Below are 19509 nucleotides of genomic sequence, written 5' to 3'. Positions count from 1 at the left end.
ACAAAATTATTTTTATCAGTATGCTAGCTGTCTGTTAGGAAATTGTTAGTGGCTTATTGAATACGTTTCCGTCGGCGACGCGGTAGATCCACGTTCAAAAATTGTTTACGTTAATAGTATTCAGAGCTAATCTAACTAACGAATATAATGAAATAAAACTTTGATGTGATATATAATATTTAAAATTTTGAAAAAGTATTTACATATGATTAATGCTTATTTAATTCGTCAACAATTACACTGTATTCATGACCGGAATAATTTTGAAAACAGTTATCTCATCCAGGTCTAGAACGCGGATCTCCCGCGTCGCCGACGGAAACATATCAGCTACTTGATACGACCCAAGTTGCAATTACTCTGGAAGTCTGGATTAACAGAAGAAATGTCACGCCGGGCCAGAGTAAAATGCGGACGCGGACGCGGACTACGGACCGGGTCTGCAGACAGTTCTTTTTTGTTAACTGTAAGCTGTAAACTTTAGTTTCCAGTATTTCTACAATCTACAGTAGTGATTATAAGTTAGGGTTTCCACGAGGTAATAGCAAGTTTTGCCACTAGAGCCCCGTGGACTCCACGGGGTAATAGGCGTGACCATAGATTTTTAGCATTTTATCTTTTCAAGTTCTCATAAACTCCAGCTTGGGTCAGTATAGTGTTTGCTTCTGAGAATGCTTAATTAATAAATGCAGGAAATTTTCTTCCGATATACAGCCATTTCTTTTATTATAAAGATTTCGGTTCGATGACCAATTAACAAATCGCGTGCCTTCTGGGTGTGGCGTTTTACCGTGTTGGGATGACAAGTGAATCGAACGCAAACATCATCTGGAAACAATGGCAAATCAGCTCGTTAGTTTGATTGTGTTATATGCAACACAGTTTTATTATTTAACCACAGGTTTTCCCATATTCATTGAATTAAATCAGTAGATAAATGCAAATTAAAATGTATACATTTATCATAGCATTACAGGGAGAGTATGTAGGCTGCTACCAATATCCATCATTAGTGGACAGCAGTGCAATTGATTCATTATTTGGGGTAAATATCCCATCAGCCACAGATTCCGCAAGCAATTGTTTGGCTCAATGCAAACTACTACAGTACAAGTAAATAGAACAGCAAATATGCTTTATCCTATCAAGTTGAGAATAATTTTTTTTTCAGGTATTCAGGCATACATGGTGGAAAGCAATGTGTCTGTGCAAGCTCTCTTGCTGCTCAATCAGCAAATGATACTTGCTCGTTACATTGCACTTCAGATAGTTCAAAACCATGTGGAGGGCCAAACTCTATGAGTGTGTATGAAACTGGATTTATAGGTGAAATTCTAAGATCTGCAAAAAAAACTATGTGCATTTTCTAATTGTAATAAGGTAACTCTTTGTTTGGATTTTTTTTCAAAAGTATCTGGTCCACCTAGATCACTATTGCAGCTGAGCAAACAGGAGAACATGATGAACATAAGTTGGGAACATCCTGTAGTTTCAAATGGTGTGATTCTGGAATATCATGTTGCTGCCATTCCAGTGTCTTCCTATTCAGTTAGCACAGTTGGTGTTCCTATGGAGTGGATTTTCTCCAACATGACTAAGACAACAGATTTATTAGGACTTCAGCCTGGTACCCAGTATAATGTCAGTGTTAGAGCCAAAACCACAGATGGCTATGGTGTATCATTATCAGATGTTTTCAGTACTGAGATTGGAGGTAAAATAAAGCTTATGAAGAAACATGAGACCCCCAAACAAATGTATTTGTATCTAGCTCCAGATAAACCAGAGCCCCCGGTGGTAATGAAATCAGCCAATAGTACAGCCACCATTCAGTTGAAACCAATCTTACCTCGTCATGGACCCATAACAGCCTACAGAATTATAGTTGTAAATGAAGATGCAGCTTCTATAGGAGTACATGAGGGTAGCCCATTAAAGAATTGGGCAGAAGCAAATAAAGAGAATTTACCATTTTACATAGCAGCTGAATTGAAGCCTGAGGTTCAATCCAATTATTTACAAGTTTTTAAATTGTAATTTTCAAATTTTTTACCATTCCTAAAGTTCTTCAAACAAGAATTTTTGGTCGGAGATGGGAGACACTATGGAGGATTCGATAATCCTCCTTTACCTGACGATCGAGAAGTACTGTTCATTTTGGGGGTTGTCTCTACCTATGAAGGAGTATCTAAATATGCATTCTCAGAACCAAGCAATCCTATAGGAGTTGATCCCCCGGACATTTGGCCCAATTCTGTTGAAGGCGTAGTCGAGTCACTGCCTCCCAGCCAATCAACACCTATAACGGTTGTGGAAGACGATCCTAGTACTGGTGGCAATAGTATAACCAAGTTACTTGAAGAAACGGATTTGATTGAAAAAATTCCTGTACGTAAAACTAAACCCATTACTGGTGGTCGAAGTGTCACTCGACGGCAACGGCTGCCGTATGGAAGAGATCCACCAGCCCTCGTTGTGGGCTTGTCCGCCGCTATCGGAGTTCTAGGTTTCTTGCTTCTTATTTCGATAGTTGTCTATTTTTATCTACGACACAAAGTTCACCGCAATGATGCAAATCGTCGTAATCGATCTAGAAAACGATCAGATAGGCAAGGTCTGACACACGGTGGTTCTACGTCGACGATTGAACTGGTTTGTTTTTCTTCACGAAAACTTTATGTGAATAGTGAACAATTTCTGTTTACAGGACAGTGGCTATGTGCACTCTTCGTTTGTGACTGGTACTGAAGAAACCACTATTGATCATTATGATTCATTAATGCAGCGTCTATGGAGCATTCCGTCCGAAAGTGTTATAAGAGCCTCAGATTCGGTTGGAACTGGAAACTTCGGGAAAGTCTTAAAAGGCTACGTTCAGCGAGGTGAATCTAAAACTGAAGCAGCGATACACATAATTGAAGGTATCCTTAGTTACGAAACATCTGAATGAAGCATCGATCTACTCATACCAATCCGTCAATGATGAAATTTAGAGAAAACTTTGGCAAAAGGAGAACGAAATGCCATGCTGAAAGATCTTGGAATCCTGGCCAAAGTTGGAAAACATGCTAATATTGCTGGAATTATAGGAGTATGCGAAGAACCGGGTAACTACTTTGCAAATTGTATCACAAAAATATAGGATGTTACCGACTTCTATTTTTTTAATCATAGAAACAATGTTGGTCGCTATGGAGCATTATGGAATGAATCTAAAAGAGTTTTCGCTAAATAGTCGTGCTCTGAACAACTATCCGTCATATGCCACGAAAGAGCAAAGATTCTCTACATTACACGAAGCGCAGGCTATTGATGTAGCTCTTGGTATTGCCAAAGGGATGGCTTACCTTCAGTCCCTATCGGTTCGTTGGGAAAACGCTAAATGTCTTACCAGCATTTAAAATAAAATATTGAACCAGGTTCCTCACAAAAGGTTATCTTCAAGAACAATCTTCATATGTAGCAGTGATGGAACTGTTCCTAAGATCTCAGGGTTTGGAATCGATTACTACCAACCACTTGGACAGGTGAAGTGCATTCCCAATAGATAGATGTTAGAATTTTGTTATATTCTTTTCCATTGACAGATCATGGATTTTAAGCGCTGGATGGCTCCTGAAGCATTATTGAGTCCCCAACATGCACCAAAGTGTGAAATTTGGTCGTTTGGCGTTATCCTTTGGGAAATAGTGACGCTTGGTAAGGTTCAGTTATTCTTTCGTTAACTTAATTACCGTTGTTTATTTTTTATTTATTCCATTTCTTATTATCTAACTGAATCCAAAATAAAACCAGGTGCTACGCCGTATGTCGACATACGAGCAAGCAAGGAACTGGTTCAACGTGTGCAACGCGGGTTACGGTTGAAACAACCTGGCAATGTTGGTCTTCCGCTTTATCAGATAATGGTCAGCTGTTGGCAAATCGACCTTGATGAACGTCCAACGTTTCAGGAACTAGTTGAAATCCTTCAACAAGCATTCAATCAATCCCTTGATTATCTGAGTTTTAATCTCTTCCCTGAGTTTACCTATGAAAGGTATGACCCAACTGTCGAAGTTAGTCGATAGCTGTTCTGAGCAATTTGACCAAGTATGACACTGATAGGGTGCATTCTCTGTGTAATGCTGAATGATTTCTTGATTATGTACCATTTTGAAACCGATCCGTCCAAAATTATACCATCGAATCTCTTTAATTTAGTGGTTTGCGTTTTGTTTTTCTTCCAGTAGCGAAGATTTTTATAACGATCTTCGTGTCAATTTCCCTCGATTTATCGATGAACATTGCGGAAGTTTACGTTGCATTTTACAAATACATTGATTTTGTATGAACTGCTTTTCCTCGCCGCATGTCTCTTTGGCCGAAAAAGACGTTTACTAAACCTGACAGGCCATTGAATATAAGCACATTGAACCTGATCCAAAATTGAGCCGCACCAAGTGTAACAACGAACAAGTTCATAAACTAGAAAATTACGTCTAACTTTAGGGAGACAATCTAACATCTAAGTTAGCGTTCATGTTATACATAAACTCTGCTATCCGTACGCCTGTTTGCGCGAATCATTTTTATGTAATTCGATGGCGCACGATCTCTTTATACAGGACGATTAAAAGTTTTTTTGGGTGCATATTTCTGTTCTTGGGCGTAAAAGACATCTCAGGTCCATTTAAATATGCAACGACCAAAAAAAAAAATTTTTTTTTTTTTTTTTTTGGAAAAATTTTTTTTTAAATTTTTTTTTTTTTTTTTTTTTTAGTACTGTCCAGTTTCACCGAAACATGGGAGGCACTTTTTAAATTTCAAAACGATCGAAGATATCAAAGATAAAAGGACGTTTTACCTTGCTAGATGGCTGTACCGTCGATGTGTATAGAAGTTTTCATTTACGTCTCATCACTTGCAGTTGCAGAATAATTGTAATGGGACAACTTTGTTATCTTCTGAAAGATCATCAACAACAAAAAACTAATTTTAGGCAAGTGTTGCTGAAACTCTGTGATACGGATTTTTCGGCACAATTTGCATGGTATTACAGATAAAACATAAAAGCTTGAATTTTTGAAAGTTATTGTCAGTTGTTAGAGCTACTTTAGTTTGTAGTTGATTGCAAGATGAGTGAACTTCATCAGTTTGTTTGTCATTGTTGATTTATTCTTTATTTGTTTTATTTTGTAGTGGTAGGTGAAGTATGCCACGAGACAATCTCTTGTTTGGAGTAGGCCTATTCCCAAATGGCCTTTTTAATAACAACATGCCTAGAAACAACATGAATGGTACAGGACCCACTCTGCTAAATAACAACAATCCAAATTATGTGAATGCAAACCAGTTGGCTACAGTGAGAGATAGAATGTTTCACGCTATTTTTCATCGAATGGCTGTGGCATATGCCAGGACATTTCCAAAACCTATCAGAAGGCTCCTGGAGTGGCTCTTCCTTTTAAAGGTAAAAGAATAAAATGATCATCATTCTTGTTTACTTATTGAGAAACACTTTAGGCTTTAGCTGCTTTCCTAATGCTCCTGTACATACACATCATTTTTTCACGATCCCCCATTACTTGTCTGGATCACATTAAAGCTGACTGGCCACGAGATGGCATTGTAAGAATTGACATTACCCGAAGTGGAGATTATAATCATCCAGACAGAGAGGATTACTCATTACATCATTCTTATGCGAAAGAGCAAAGGATACATCAAAGAGAACAATTTGAATATCAAGCCATGTTTGGGTTCTGGACTGGGCCACAGAGGTAAGGACATTGTTGCTGAAACTTACTGAGGGTGCATGGCGTGCAGGGGGTTCATTATGTCTTTCTTGTTTTTGTAGTTCCTCCTCTGAATCCATAGAAACCGAATCAGCACTTGAAGAGACGGAATCAACGTCGACAGAAATCTACTATAATGAAACTTTGAAGAGCAATATCACGAATTTGGGAAACGAACAAATTGAAACTGTGCTCCCCACAGAGGTGACGGAGCTCGACAAAATCATAAAAGCCAGTAAATTAAATCTTTCGAAAATTGTGGTTTTGTCATTCCATTTCTTATTTCACTCTAATTGTTTTTCCAACTAGCAGTGTGGCCACCGGAAGAGTATATAGTCGAGTTTTCTTTGGAATACGGGTTTTTGCGTTTAAGTCCTGCCACGCGACGGAAATTGAATATAACTATATTGCTGGTAACGCTGGATCCTGTCAATAATAGTTGCTTCGGTGACAGTTTTGGCCGGTTTTTACTTGACGAATTCCTCGGTTACAACGACTTTATCATGGGAGCGGTCAAGGCTTTGGCTGAAGCAGAAGACAGTCAGGGATATCTAAGGTATTTTATTGTACACCCATTAGACACTAAGCACACTAGGTCACTTTTCTAATCTGGATGTCTTTTATGCAGAAACGTAGTGACAGGTGAACATTACCGCTTTGTCAATATGTGGATGGCTCGCACCTCGTACATCGCTTCCGCCTTCGCCATGGTGATTTTTGTAAGTCGAATTTTTTCTGAATTTCAAAGCATAAATGATATACATATCGACAATTTTTATTGTTTCCTGTTTGTGTTTTCCGCTCATTCCCATTTTCTAGACCCTGTCAATATCGATGTTGTTGCGGTATTCACGGAATCAGATCTTCATTTTTATTGGTAACCATCGTTTACTATTTAATATTCAATGGTTCTATTTAAGATTTCGTCATTCGTTTTTGGTTTTGTTTTTACGCCCGTTAAAATTCTTTAACTTCGTAAGTCTTCCTCGCCGCCGTTCGTTGCTTTGGTTGTGTTTACGTGTTCGCTTCTGTTGCCCGCTACGGAACATTAGGTTAAGCCAAACAAAATTTTGAGTCTAGGAAAACGAGATGAACCTAAAAGAGCGTAACGGGGGGATGGAGGGGGAAGAATGGCGAGGCGGGGAGAGGAAATAAAAGAGCTTCGCATCGCCGTAGGTAGCAATGGACAGTTCAGATTTACACTTATAGACCTCCTCATATCCATTAGGAGATTGTGTCAGTAGTAGGACGTTGGCCGACCAAGTATGATTTTAACCTACATCCAGAAAGTGCTTTAAAGAGAAACAAAAGAAGAATGTATCGCGTCAAACGAATTGAGCTATAGTTAACAGTTTTAGATGCAATCAGTGATTCATTCGGATCTTTACCATATTTCTCGTCAAGTTTGTTTGATTTAAATTTCAAAATCCTACCCCCTAACATTTCTAGGAGGTGTAAACAAAAGGAAGTTTTATATTTCAAATTTTATATTTATTTTTTATTTATTATTATTATTATTTTTTGTTTTTGTTTTTGTTTTTTTCTTTCTGACATTCGTTTCGTTTCTTTTCGGGGATGGTTGGGAGAAGAAAAAGCTTGTCTCCTTATACTAAATTCAAAGTAGAGACAAGCTTCGCGAAAGGCATGTTTGTTTTGAGCTGGAACTGTTGAGAAACCTAGCCAAACCAGCGGAATTAAATAATTGAACGTTTGCGCACGAAAGTTGAAATGGCACAACAACAGCAAAGTTAGAAGCCAACCTTTTTCCTTCTTTTTTTTTTTTTACTCGTTGCTCTCCACTGCATTTCTTTTCTTGTTTTGTTTTTCTCTTGTATTTTCTCTTTCTATCTCATCGTGTTTTCTTCTTACGTTAACATGGTAGAATCTATATCGGTTGTCTTCCCATTTTCAAATAGAAGACTGCCTCTCAAGCGATCCGTCGAATAATTGGAACTCGACAAGGGGGAGGGAAGAGGATAAGAAGAGGAAAAGAGTTGGGTATACATCGATTAACAGGAGAGATGACAAGAGGGAGAAAACATTGGGCGAATATGTCGTTCTTCTTCTGATTTAGTTCCCTCGCCGTAATTTTTCACCGCTTTCATTTCCCTCACCTCATCTCATTTTTTTTTACTTCGTTCGTTCTTTCGCTCCGTAGGAAAACTCTCCGTCTGAATTATTCAGTGTCTTTTCCCACGTCCTTTTTGTGTATGGGTAGATGGATGGATGGCAATACGGTGGTAGAAGAACTCGGGTGGTTTACCACTTTCTTCTCTATATTTGAAGGGAAAATCCCTGTTGACGATATGGAACTACCATCGCGTGTTACGTGTTTTAAGTATTAGGGCTGTTCCTCACTTCCCATACTTTTTTTTTAAGAAATCACATCTGTACGTTCAGCTGCATACTAGTTAGTAAAATAACTTTAATTTAATTTCTTGATTTTACTACTTCGTGTGCCTCCAGCTCATAAGCTATAAATTTCCCGATTATTTTCATTCATTTTTTATTATTTATTATTTTATTTTATTTATTATTATTATTTTTTTGTTTTTTTTGTTTTGGTTTTTTTGGTTTTTGTTTTTGTTTTTGTTTTTTTTTTGTTTTTTTTTCTTATGTTTAGCGATCGGCCCTGATTAGCCAAAATCGATCGATTGTTTGCAATCGGGGTTGCATCCCTGATTAGGCACCCCGATACAACCCCGATTAAGATCGGGGTTTAAAAAATTTCACCCCGAACGACCCGCCCTGAGCCCCGAATTTCGGAACCCGATTGGCAAAATGCGCCCCGATTAGGGTCGGGGCCGATCCCTACTTATAATTACTCTTTCCGTATGGTTTATGCGATTTCGCGCTACCACATCAATATTTGGCAGTGGTTGCGAGCCAACTAAGTAAATAAGTGATACTTTTTAAATCGTATTTTTAGTCGTTTTGCGCTTGAATCGAAGATATTTTATACATTCGTTAACGTTTGAAATCGAATCGTAAAACCAAGTCGACATGTTCTTGTCGCACGTGTCAAACCACTAGTTCACCGTTCGTTTGTAACTGGCATTAACCCAAACAAGAAAAATAGTAATGCCACGTTTAAACTTGATTGAACACAATCTTTCTGACTAATAAAGGTTTTGGCCTCTGATTGATGTAAATGGCCAACATCCTTGCCCTACAGCCTGTATTCTGTTATGTAACCCTATTCTGTGACAGGTTAAAGTGAATTTTGCAGGGGGTGTAAAACTTTTTGAGGTGTACAAGATTCTAGAATCATGATTGATTCTTGGATCCAAAGGTGATCCTTTTGTGATTCTTGGGCCAAAGAATCATGATTCTCTTGCCAAAACTAATGTTATTCTTACTGCAAACTGTGGTTTTGGGATTGTTTCAGAAAAAGAAAAAAAAAAACTTATTTTTTTCTGATGATTCCTGTTCAAGTTTACGAGATTCTTCCGAGTTTTACACCCCTGGAATCTTGTGTCGAAGAAGAGTGATGTTTGGCTAACACATTTTGTGACGTTATGTCGCCGAAGGGTGCAATCTGATAAATTTTAAAAATTGACAGTCGACTTGCTGCAGATGCTGGAGTTCAACGTGAACGTCACATTTCCGGTAGCTTCCTTTTTCACCGTCATCCTGGCATTAGTTGGCAAGTCTGTTTCTACTAGTATTTTTGGAAGTCTAGTTTACTAACATTTTTACGGCCTTTAAAGTAAAAGAAGCAAAGAAGGAAAAATGTTGAAATCTCCAAACAAACAATTCTAATTTTCCTTCTACCACCCCCATCATTTTGACACTAACATTTTTTAAACTGAAAAATTGTAGATCCATTTGAATTCGGGCTTTTTATGTCTTTTTTAAAAAAAAGTTCTCAGTCAGAGGCATTAAAAACTGTAGTGTAAAATGGGCTTAAATCAACACCTGCCACACCTACTAAAAATATCCCTCGTTTAGGAATGGAAGCTATCATGGCCGAGTTCTTCAACGACAGTTCCACCGCCTTTTATGTCATCATCTTCGTCTGGGTGGCAGATCAGTACGATGCAGTCTGCTGCCACACTGCTGTTACAAAACGTCACTGGCTTAGGTAAAAAAAAAAAAATTTCTTTATCTTTGGTTGTGGCGAATCCAATAATAGATAGAGTTGTGATAGTACTACTGAAAATCTATACGTTAGCCCCATATTAGAAACGAGAACGCGCTGTGACACCATTTCTTTACCAATAGTTTCTTTTTTTTTTCTTTCTATTATTTTTATTGTTGTTTTTTTTTTGTTTTATTTTGTTTGTTTTTTCCTTTTATTATGAGAGTTGAAGCCATTGACTTGTCGGTTTCGAGACCTAGCAGGTCTTTCACTACCGCAGAGAAATGGTTTTCACCGTTCAAAAAATATCCACTGAATATATTCCGCGTATACAAACTGGCCGCTCGAGTCCTACCGGGTAAAGTCGACCCACATGTAAAATGTCGGAAAACAAAAAGTTTGAGATGAGGAACTTTTTGCCACCTGATGCCCGATGCCAGAAATATATTTTTATTTTTTTTTTATTTTATTTTTTTATTTTTATTTTTTTGTAGACTAAATATGCCAAACGAAGTCATAGATCTAGGGCCGTTGCACAGCCGCGACTCAGTCCGCGCCGCATTTTCGTATCGTTTCATAGAACCGTAAATGTTTTGCACGACGCGAACGTGCAGCCAAAGTGGCATCGGTGCATGGTAATCTTTTGCCCAATTATTTTCCTACTTTTGTACGGTATTCGATGGAATCGGCAAGGGCAAGTTAGTAGCCATAACAACGGCAGCAGCCCTTGTGCCTTCACCTTCTTTTGTGTGCATAATGGAAATTTAACGACAAAACTAGTTTGAGTGAGTTTGAGATCAAAAAATAAAAAAGAGCGGTTGAAAGAACAGGGCCGTGTGCTTTTATGTTTCACTCTCCGACTTCCCGTGCGACTCGCTAGACCGTGAAATGGAATGTCACCCGACATTTCTGATCGTCCGTCAGAAAACTCGTGATTAAACCGCTTTCCGATTCATAATTTGTCGTATGCCTCGCAAATCTGACTTTCTTTCACCCCCGCAAAGAGCGTTGTTTTGCCATCAGATTTATCGACGGGCGGCCTTTTTTTTTTTTTTCTTTCTTCTTCTTCTTCCTCTTCCTCTTCCTCTTCTTCCTCCCCTCTCCACGTATGCTAAGCACGACTCCCAACACATATCAGGACGCATGTTTTCTTCTCTCGTCGCCCCTTGTTGCAGGAAATTCGGCTCCTTTATCCTCCTGTCACAACTACACACCATCATATTGAAGCCATTTTGTTGGCGATGTAACGAACCGAGTTCATTTTGTTTTCCCCACCGAGGTGGTCTTGAAGCTCACCACCTGTTAGTTTCTGGTCTGCCTAGTTCAATTCGTTTCGGGTGAACAAAGAAAAAAAAAAAATCATTAATATTATTATTATTTTTTTCTTTATCTTGAAGCGTCAAGGCTGTACGTTGCGTCTAGTCGACCGGAAGCACTTAAGCAGTTCTTTAGGGTTATTTCGCGATAGTACTGTGACAAAGAGTTTGCTCAAATAAATCGTTTTAGCCAAAGACTTTTGATGCCGTCAGCAGGCGTAGGGTAGTGCGCGGTGAAAAGGGAACGAAAATCCGCCGTAAAATTAAGGGGAGCCGAGGAGATAGTGCCGTGAGGGGAACTAGAGATGGAGGAATGCTACGCCTACCGCTGATGCGCACAAGTTTGTGTGCATACAAACGAACGAAGTATATCCATCAAACGATATGCAATAGAGGAGTGCGGTAATCATATCCAACCGTCGATCTGATTATCTTGGTAGGGCGATGTTGAATAGACGTTGATTGAGCCAAAGTGGACTCTCCTGTAGCGAGAGCTGCTGCTTCATTGCCCTCCGCGATTCTCACACGAGGGCACGAGGGCACGCGGCATTCGAAAAGTAGAGGACGCAAAAGTCAAAGTGCGGGGGTGAGTGGCTGACTCGTCAATTCCTCATTGACCGCCTGTAGAGTGGGTCTAATCAACAAGCTGTTTTTATGGCTGCCACCGCACGATGGATGCTCGCTGAGGCATCCCGTCCTCGTCTCCTCCCCCTTGCGTCTGAGTGCGCGTCTCTGCGTTTCGAGCACACTAGCGTGTAATCTAACGTCGGTGTATAGCCGTTCAACTGGTGCACTTGAACGTGGCCCACCGCGGCTGCTGATAGTCGCCAACCCAAATAGCCGAATGCTCATAAAAGTTAGAGACACATGATTGCTTTCGTGGTAGGAGGATCAAATTGGAGGCTGATTGACGACCTGCTGGTTGTCTCATTGGCTGGCGGATAAAAGAGATGAGCGTCATTCACGAGACTCAATAGCGCAATCTAGATAAAAATGAGATTGTAACGAGGATAGCGAGTTGGACGCAGTCAAAGTAAAATCGTAAGCTATTCAGTCAAGAATCAAGAAAAGGGAGAAATCATGTACGCTACGTAGTGTCGAAGACGAAATTTTCTCTTTCATTTCGCGTCGTAAGTACCCCAGTATTTTTTTCTATTTTTCTTGTCGTTCTGGAGGAAAGTGGGGGGGGGGGGAACTTTGTAAGGATTGATGAGCTCGCATTCATCTCTGGTGGTGCAACTAACAAGTTGAGGACTAGATCTATGTAATGGCTGCACTGTTTTTCCGTCATTGCGTTAGTCTGAAGACGAAGCCAGGATCCTCTTTTAGATATCCAATTGCGTGTGTAGTTACATGTCAAGACGGCCAAAGTCGCACTTGTAGCGCCAGGCGGCAATACCCTTTTACCTTTGATTAATTGAGACGGATCAGATGGGCCCCCCCCCCCCTTTTCCCCAATCGGGTTAAACATAAACCAGCCGTAAGGTTCTGCGAAAGAGACCAAAGTGTATACACATCGACGCACAGTGTGTTACACAGGGAGGGCAAATGTGAGAGTTCGGGGGTTGAGGCAAAGGACAGGAGAGAGGGAACGGGCGAGCCGCGCTCATGTTGCTTAGTGTCATAGCCTGTTGCCGGGTGACGGAATCTGAAGCGGATCATTGGGCTCGGGGGCTTCGTTCTGATTTCGAAGAAATGCGAAAGATGTGTCGATGCGACTAGATGTGAACGATAGATGAGAGAAAGAGACGCTTGTCGACGCAAGTGGCTTTGCTACAAGCAACTGACCGATCAGTTTGTTAGATGGAAGAGCTCAGCTTGGAAAGCATCTCCTCTCAGTTCATCGGCTTTGAGCGACATAGATTTCATCGATTATCTGCTAGATAACAAAAACTACGAAAGGAATTGATTTTTGGTTTTTTATTTGATTTTTTTATTTGTTTATATATTTTTTTCTCCATTTTCTTTTTTCACTTTGATTTTCTTAAATATTTTCATTATTATTATTATTATTATTTAACATGTGAGGCGTAGCACACAACCAGTTAATTTGAAGGTGACGTTTATTTTTCCTTTATTTTGCGCCATTGCTTGAAATGCGTGAAAATGTAAAGAGAACCATTTAACCACTGGTTTACAAACATTTCGCTGCATTGATCCAAGTTCGGTGGACGTAGAGGCGCGCTACTCTGCCATTTACAGCAATGCGGACTTGCTAGCCCAGAGATTGGGTATATACTGGCGAAAAATCGAGGGACATCATTTAATGGCTCGGTTGTGTAGTTGAAGCTAATGACCACGAAATGAGAGTCTAAGGAACTCGTCGGTTTCCTTAGGAACCAGGGACCTGTTCATCAATAGCCAAAAGTAACCCTAAGTTGGCGAAACGGGTGGAGAGGTTTCAACTTTGGCGTGTGCCACAAGATAGGCGTGTTTCGTACAGGCATGAACAAGTATGGTGTAACCAACAGAGACAAATCCAATATTGGAAACTGTGCATCGCATCGTTGAGCTTCTGGCCGACTTAGCTTGCCAGTTGCCGACTGTTGCGCTCTCTCCTTCCGACGTCTACGATCGATTAGCGTGCCGGTCGTGAGAGTTCTATCGATCCTCTTGGCTCTGCTGAACAACAGCCTGTAAACCAATAGGGTCGCGCACATCCTTCGATCGCACGTTGTTTCTTCTTCTTTCTCCGTTTCTTCCTCTTTTGCCCCCGGCCGATTTATTCGTCCTCAGTGTCACGGTGAATCCGTCTTGATAGATATACGGGCATTGATGTGAGCCTCTCGTAATCCCTCTTTTCTCCAGTTCTTTCATTCCGCTAGCCCGTCGAATGCGAAACGTTCCGTAGCGACTATAGACGTACTAAGGTTGTATATGCATTATGTAGATTATGTCCTACTCAAAAGGGAAAACATGGCCAGATAGAAAAGCAGCAGTTTACGCACAGCGCCGCACGACGAACGCGCACAGATAGCCAAGGAAAGCATTATCAATACATAGTGCTTGCGTATAATCCTCGACAGAGCAGGAGACAATAAATGCATCGTACGCTGAGCTCGTGAACTTGTAAACGTTCACCTTCGTCAATGATCGATGAAAGGACGTCGACTGGTGCACTCACTCTTTTCTAACCTCCCATTTTTTTATTTATTATTATTTTTTTTCATTGATTTATTTATTTATTAATTTTTTATTTTGCTATTTTTTTTTTGTCTTGTACTTGCTCTTTACTGCATGTCTTCATTTTATTATTGACACGCTAATTTGACTGTTGAATTATTTGATTGGCAGATTTTTCTACTTGTATCACTACGCGTTTTACGCCTACCATTACCGCTTCAACGGACAGTATAGCGGACTGGCCTTGGTGACATCGTGGCTCTTCACGCAGGTATTGTACCGTATACATAATCTTGTGCAGTATTCCGGTGGCCGTTACTTTAACGAAACCATTGTCAACTAATACGTCACAGATTCCAGTGTTGTCCAATTCAACAGTCAAATACTTTTGTAATGAAAAGAAATCGGTAACGTCGGTAACGTCGGTAACGTCGGTAACGTCGGTAACGTCGAAACTCATTTCGCTAGCGAGAGGGCAATGACATCAATAGCTACCATTTTTGTTTTGTTTTGGGGGAGGGAGGGGGAGGGGGAGGGGGCTGGTCTAAAGATCAATGGGATCAGAGAGGGACATGCACTTTGTAATGCGGGTGGCTGTTTTGTGCCTTACAGCACTGCACACTGCAAAGTATGACAATTGAAGCGGGCCAAAAACACTCAATCTATTTCCTATGCGAACGGTACGACACCATGCCGCCTCTGGCGAGCAATAACATTAGACACACAGAAAAAAGAGAGATCGATTGTTGTTCAATCATCGGACTACAAACACTGGGAATCGACAGCGCAATTGCGGTCGCACAAGCTCTATAATTGATTGGTTTACTTGTCTGTTATTTTCTACTCATCCTTATAGCCCTAGCAGTAATATACGGAGGTACAAGCACGTGAATTTGCTAACAACTGATCGCTCGCCATCCAACTCGTTTGCTTTTCATCATCAATGGCTTTCTTGTCGTCCATGAGCCGCCTTCTTTGCGACGGGCGTTGATGCACCCCGTGTTTTCCCTTTCATTTCATTATTATTATTATTATTATTTGTTTCATGTTATTTTTTATTTATTTGCATTCAATTTTATTCATTCATTTATTTGTCTCGATTGTGATTCGGCATTTTTCAGCATTCAATGCTCTACTTCTTCCATCATTACGAGTTGCCGTTGATCCTCCGTCAGTTCCAACTGCAAAACATGTTGATCCGGACTAGCAACAGCTCGTCCCCTGGCGGCTCTTCGAGTACAGCAACAGCCGCGTCGGCTCCAACAGTTGATGACGGCGTCATGGAACGGAACACAGAAAGCGTATCGGAAGTGGAAAGCGAGGCTGCGGTCGATTTTGAGACGATCGACCGTGATTCTGACTCACAACCATCCGAAACCCCCTCTGACGATTCGGAAATGGAATCCATTGTAGATGGAGCGCCCGCGGATGTCGATCCCCCGTCCAGCAGTGGAGATGGCATTAGTAGCAGCAGCAGTAGTAGTAGTAGTAGTAGTAGTATCACCACCACCACCACCACCACCACTACGACGACGACAGCCACTGGCACGACCACCGGTGGCGTAGAAACACTGCCAACGACCCTACATCCGTTAGATTCGCCTAATGCCCGACATCCTCTCCGTGATCTATCGTTTTCATTGCTGCGATAAATCTATTTTTAGCTAATAAAATACCCATCTTATTGAACACAACCGAGAACGGTTGTGTGCGAATGAACTATTGTACAAGCCTGTCCTTACTTTTATTTTCCCTTTTTTGTTTTTTGGTTTTTTTTTTGTTTTTGTTTTTTTTTTTTTGTTTGGCAGTCATTTTTTTTTTCTCTCTCTTTTCAGTCGTCTGTGATTGGCAGGTGGTGGTTTCTCAGCAGCTCACTCACTAGCCAATAAAAAAATATCTATCAATAACGGAAAAGATTTGCTGATGCTAAGTAGTCCGTTTCTAAAGACACAACTGCGTAAGAGACTCTTAAGTAAAATCCTATAGCCGAATAGACCGCTAGCCTCATACGACCTATAAAGTTGGTGTACGTGTCATGAGTAACCATCACTTGTTTCCATGCGAACGAATTCCCAGTTGATATAGCTATCAGTTGCCGCCAATAACCAGCTATTAATTGCGTGGATTTCTTTTTTGTAGTGTCATTATATAGTATCAAAAGTAAGGTCACGTGTGGTGGAACGGAAATAAGATTCCTATCAAGTTATCATGATTCTTCATTCACTGTTTGAGGTTACAATTCAAACCCTCTTTTTTTTTTTTCCATCAAACTATGTACAGTACAGCATACTGGAGAAGAAAAATGTATGGCTAATGGAAATTGATCGAGTATGTTGTGTGATCTAGTCGTTATTTCTTTTTCTGTCTTTTTTTGCGCCTCAAATCTACGACTGCAGCAGTTACCTATACGATGCCTACGGTGGCTGTACAGCGATGTAGGAACGTACAAAAGAAAAAAGAAACAAAGCAAAACAAAACTTCCGAGTGGTCTCCCTTCAAAAAATATTGGCTTAATCGAAAGTCTCATCTGTGTGCTAGTCTGAACGTGGGTAGGAGAAAGGAATTCTGTGTCTCGAGCGTGTCGAGAAGTATTGATCCCTCATCTCTCTCTCTCTCTCTTCTTCCTTTCTTTTTTATTTATTTTTTTCTTCCCTCGCTGGCATAGAATTGGGTAGCAGGCATAGGCAGGCTTACTCACACGGGGCTTCTTTCACAGCCACGTTCCATCTGCGACCCCCGTTCCGACGTCGCTTCGACTACAGCCTTCATTCTATTGGCAACACCGAGATACTTTTTTCATTGCCGGGCCGCTTTCAGCAACAATAAGAAATGTGCGAACGAGCAACTGAATACGAGGAAGCATTCATATAGGTTTTGTATAGACCCAGGAAAGGCGTGTGATATGCATAGGATTTCTCTTGGCTTTCAGTACCATTATTTTGCCATACAGAAAGAAATAAGAAGGGTTTTTTTTTTCTTCTCATCCCGTATTGGTGTGGATGTATTATAAATAATAAATAAAATATATATTATAAAATAAAAGTCTTAACGTACGTACTGTATGGGGTACAATCAGTGACTGCTAAGAATCGAAACTGAAAAAATAATAATAATGTGGCAAGGCTAGTTATAGCAATGTGGCATTCCTTCACCAGAAACTTTCCAATTCGACTATTTGCTGTTCATGAACTTAAAACAATCGACTCAAACCCATTTAAGAAACAATTCATGTAAAAAAAAGAAGAAGAAAAAAAAAACTATTCATTACCAGTGGTAATGTTTGGTCTTTTGCTGAATGGGGAAACCAAACAAGTGAAAGCATTTTTGTGTGTAATTGTCGAGTTGAAATTTCATGGCGTTGTGGCTCAGTAGATGTAAGGCATCTTTGTTTAAAAAGACATACATGGAATCTCAGGGTTTCATTTGCACTTGATCTGCCACCAAAAACTTTGGCAATTAAACGCACGTCGTTTATCGCAAATCCGAACGCGTGGCATTTTTAAGGGTTTTCCAGGATTCCCATCTCTCGAATTTTACAAGCAAAGCTATACTATCAAGAGGAAAAAACAAAAAAGAAAAAACGATTTCGGTAGGATTTCTAGCGCTTCCGGCACTTAATTAACAATGGCGTTTTTACATCTCAGGCAACCGGGCACTGTAGGTCTCGCAGTATGCAACAGAATGAGTCGTATCGATCGTAACTGTCAGGCAATTAAAAATATAACTATTGCATATGAGGCCAGGAACTAGATACCGGAGACAGCGCTGCTCTTACGTACCATCGAGAGTTTTTCTTCTTTTTTCCTTTTTTTTTCTTTATTATTATTATTTTTCCGTTGGTTTTGGATTTCAGTTAATTTCTTGTGGCCATTCGGCTGTAGCGCAACTAGAAAAAAAAGGAAGGTTGAAAGACGAGCACGGCGTCCTAAGCCATAACTCGTGAGGACGAATGCACATTATAGCTGAGCACTCGAGAGAAACTGATGGCTGGTTCACAGGTGCTGTTTCACGCTGTATGGGGCAGGATTGGACACAAAGAGCGAAACAAATTCTCATCAAGGATGGCGCTCTTTTTGGGCTAAGGCATTTGGCTGGATATAAAAATGGTCACATTCGTTGTGGGAAAACTGTCGGAATAAACGAGTGAGACAAAAGTGGAGAGGAGACTAAAAGATGAAAGGATGAAAAATGGGAAAGCAGAATAGCATTAAAAAGAGAAAAGAGAAAAGAGGATAGAGATTCAGGGATTCTATCGTCGTTGGGTCGCAAGAGGTCGTCGCACACGCAGCAAAAAGGGCTACAAAAAGCATCGAATGTTTTGCCATCAGGTGATGTTGGATGTACATACAAAGTTGGCATGACAATCATAGGAAGAACAAAGAGACAGAAAAAGAAAACGGGAGAAAATAGGAGAAAGACGAGAAGGGAACGGGGAGGAAGACGAGAAAGGCTAAATAAAGAACTGCTTTTCTCCACATACACACAGACATCGGGGTTGTGTAGTGTGTACCTCACCTTGGCTCCCTTGTCTGCTGCTTCTTTTCCCTTCATGACTCTTTATTTTGCCATACGCACCCATGCTCACGGCTGTTCCTCCCTCTCTTCTAGCAAAGTGGCTTCCTATCCAATGCCGTTTCTGCCTTCTTCTCTAATGGAACCGCTACTGAAGTACTACTATCGGTTGCCTAGACACGAATAATTCGATCCCATGGTTACTTGAACGATCATTTTCTCTTTTCCCTTTTTTGTTCTCCCCCTTCTTTGATAATTTTGGCTCTTATTCATCCCCTCCCCACCCCTAAATATTTTTTCTTCCCATTTTTTCTTTTTCTACCTCGTTTTTTTTCTGTTTGTTTGTTCGTTTGCCGTTCGTTTGTTTGTGTGTCTCTTTCAAAGGTGTACGTATGACTCGCAATTCTTTATTTTTTCTGGTTGGAGCGTCTTCGCTCTCGCATTTCGTCTCACTTCGCAGTTTTTTGTTCTTCTCCCAATTTACAGAGTGTCGTCTCTTTAAGAGGCTCTTCCTTCGGACGTTCGTTTCCGATTCATTTTTGCTTCCTGCACGCCAAGGGCAGCATCCTCACTCCTCCAACCGGAGAATAGTGTGCAACAGGAAAAGTGTCGAAATTGATTTCGTTAATTTGATCTTTGTAGTGTCATTTGATTCTGCCTTCCCTCTCTGTCTCCGTCGGTCTCCGTTTTCGTGTTTTTT

General features: G+C 40.5%; 2 protein-coding genes across 7 annotated transcripts; both read left to right on the top strand.

The window, feature by feature from the left end:
* The first annotated feature begins 318 nt into the window (after positions 1 to 318).
* On the top strand, positions 319 to 4334 carry LOC116915610 (putative tyrosine-protein kinase Wsck). Of its 4 annotated transcripts, none has more exons than XM_032920720.2 (13): positions 319 to 466; positions 735 to 901; positions 969 to 1113; positions 1172 to 1326; positions 1412 to 1714; positions 1772 to 2001; positions 2065 to 2652; positions 2708 to 2921; positions 2994 to 3107; positions 3175 to 3362; positions 3420 to 3527; positions 3588 to 3699; positions 3796 to 4334. In XM_032920720.2, the coding sequence occupies exons 2-13, from the start codon at positions 838 to 840 to the stop codon at positions 4068 to 4070; spliced, it is 2496 nt and encodes an 831-aa protein (XP_032776611.2). In that variant the 5' UTR covers positions 319 to 466; positions 735 to 837; the 3' UTR covers positions 4071 to 4334. The 4 variants fall into 4 exon arrangements, 3 of the variants coding, with proteins under 3 accessions (XP_032776611.2, XP_032776609.2, XP_032776610.2); XM_032920718.2 differs by lacking the exon at positions 319 to 466 and adding an exon at positions 509 to 646; XM_032920719.2 differs by lacking the exon at positions 319 to 466 and adding an exon at positions 515 to 646 and having other exon boundaries at positions 715 to 901.
* Positions 4335 to 4830: 496 nt separating this feature from the next.
* LOC116915622 (membralin) lies at positions 4831 to 16621 on the top strand. 3 transcript variants are annotated; one of them, XM_032920738.2, is made up of 11 exons: positions 4831 to 4981; positions 5182 to 5452; positions 5506 to 5762; positions 5840 to 6012; positions 6087 to 6333; positions 6406 to 6496; positions 6597 to 6654; positions 9340 to 9423; positions 9729 to 9861; positions 14469 to 14568; positions 15419 to 16621. In XM_032920738.2, the coding sequence occupies exons 2-11, from the start codon at positions 5195 to 5197 to the stop codon at positions 15947 to 15949; spliced, it is 1932 nt and encodes a 643-aa protein (XP_032776629.1). In that variant the 5' UTR covers positions 4831 to 4981; positions 5182 to 5194; the 3' UTR covers positions 15950 to 16621. The 3 variants fall into 3 exon arrangements, with proteins under 3 accessions (XP_032776629.1, XP_045024638.1, XP_032776630.1); XM_045168703.1 differs by having other exon boundaries at positions 4871 to 5032; positions 6090 to 6333; XM_032920739.2 differs by having other exon boundaries at positions 4871 to 5032.
* The last annotated feature ends 2888 nt before the right edge of the window (positions 16622 to 19509 follow it).

Source organism: Daphnia magna, linkage group LG2, assembly GCF_020631705.1.
Source record: "Daphnia magna isolate NIES linkage group LG2, ASM2063170v1.1, whole genome shotgun sequence".
Taxonomy (NCBI): domain Eukaryota; kingdom Metazoa; phylum Arthropoda; class Branchiopoda; order Diplostraca; family Daphniidae; genus Daphnia; species Daphnia magna.
The sequence above is the reverse complement of the archived record's forward strand: the minus strand, read 5'-3'. Positions and strand labels throughout refer to the sequence as shown.

What these genes read in the sequence shown, in the direction of transcription:
- LOC116915610 (XM_032920720.2), top strand. Translation starts at nt 838, where the DNA reads ATGGCAAATCAGCTCGTTAGTTTGATTGTGTTATATGCAACACAGTTT. An exon ending in TGCAAACTACTACAGTACAA is followed by an intron (nt 1,114 to 1,171) that starts GTAAATAGAACA and finishes TTTTTTTTTCAG; the next exon opens with GTATTCAGGCATACATGGTG. An exon ending in CTACGTCGACGATTGAACTG is followed by an intron (nt 2,653 to 2,707) that starts GTTTGTTTTTCT and finishes TTCTGTTTACAG; the next exon opens with GACAGTGGCTATGTGCACTC.
- LOC116915622 (XM_032920738.2), top strand. Translation starts at nt 5,195, where the DNA reads ATGCCACGAGACAATCTCTTGTTTGGAGTAGGCCTATTCCCAAATGGC. An exon ending in AGTGGCTCTTCCTTTTAAAG is followed by an intron (nt 5,453 to 5,505) that starts GTAAAAGAATAA and finishes GAAACACTTTAG; the next exon opens with GCTTTAGCTGCTTTCCTAAT. An exon ending in CATCGTGGCTCTTCACGCAG is followed by an intron (nt 14,569 to 15,418) that starts GTATTGTACCGT and finishes GGCATTTTTCAG; the next exon opens with CATTCAATGCTCTACTTCTT.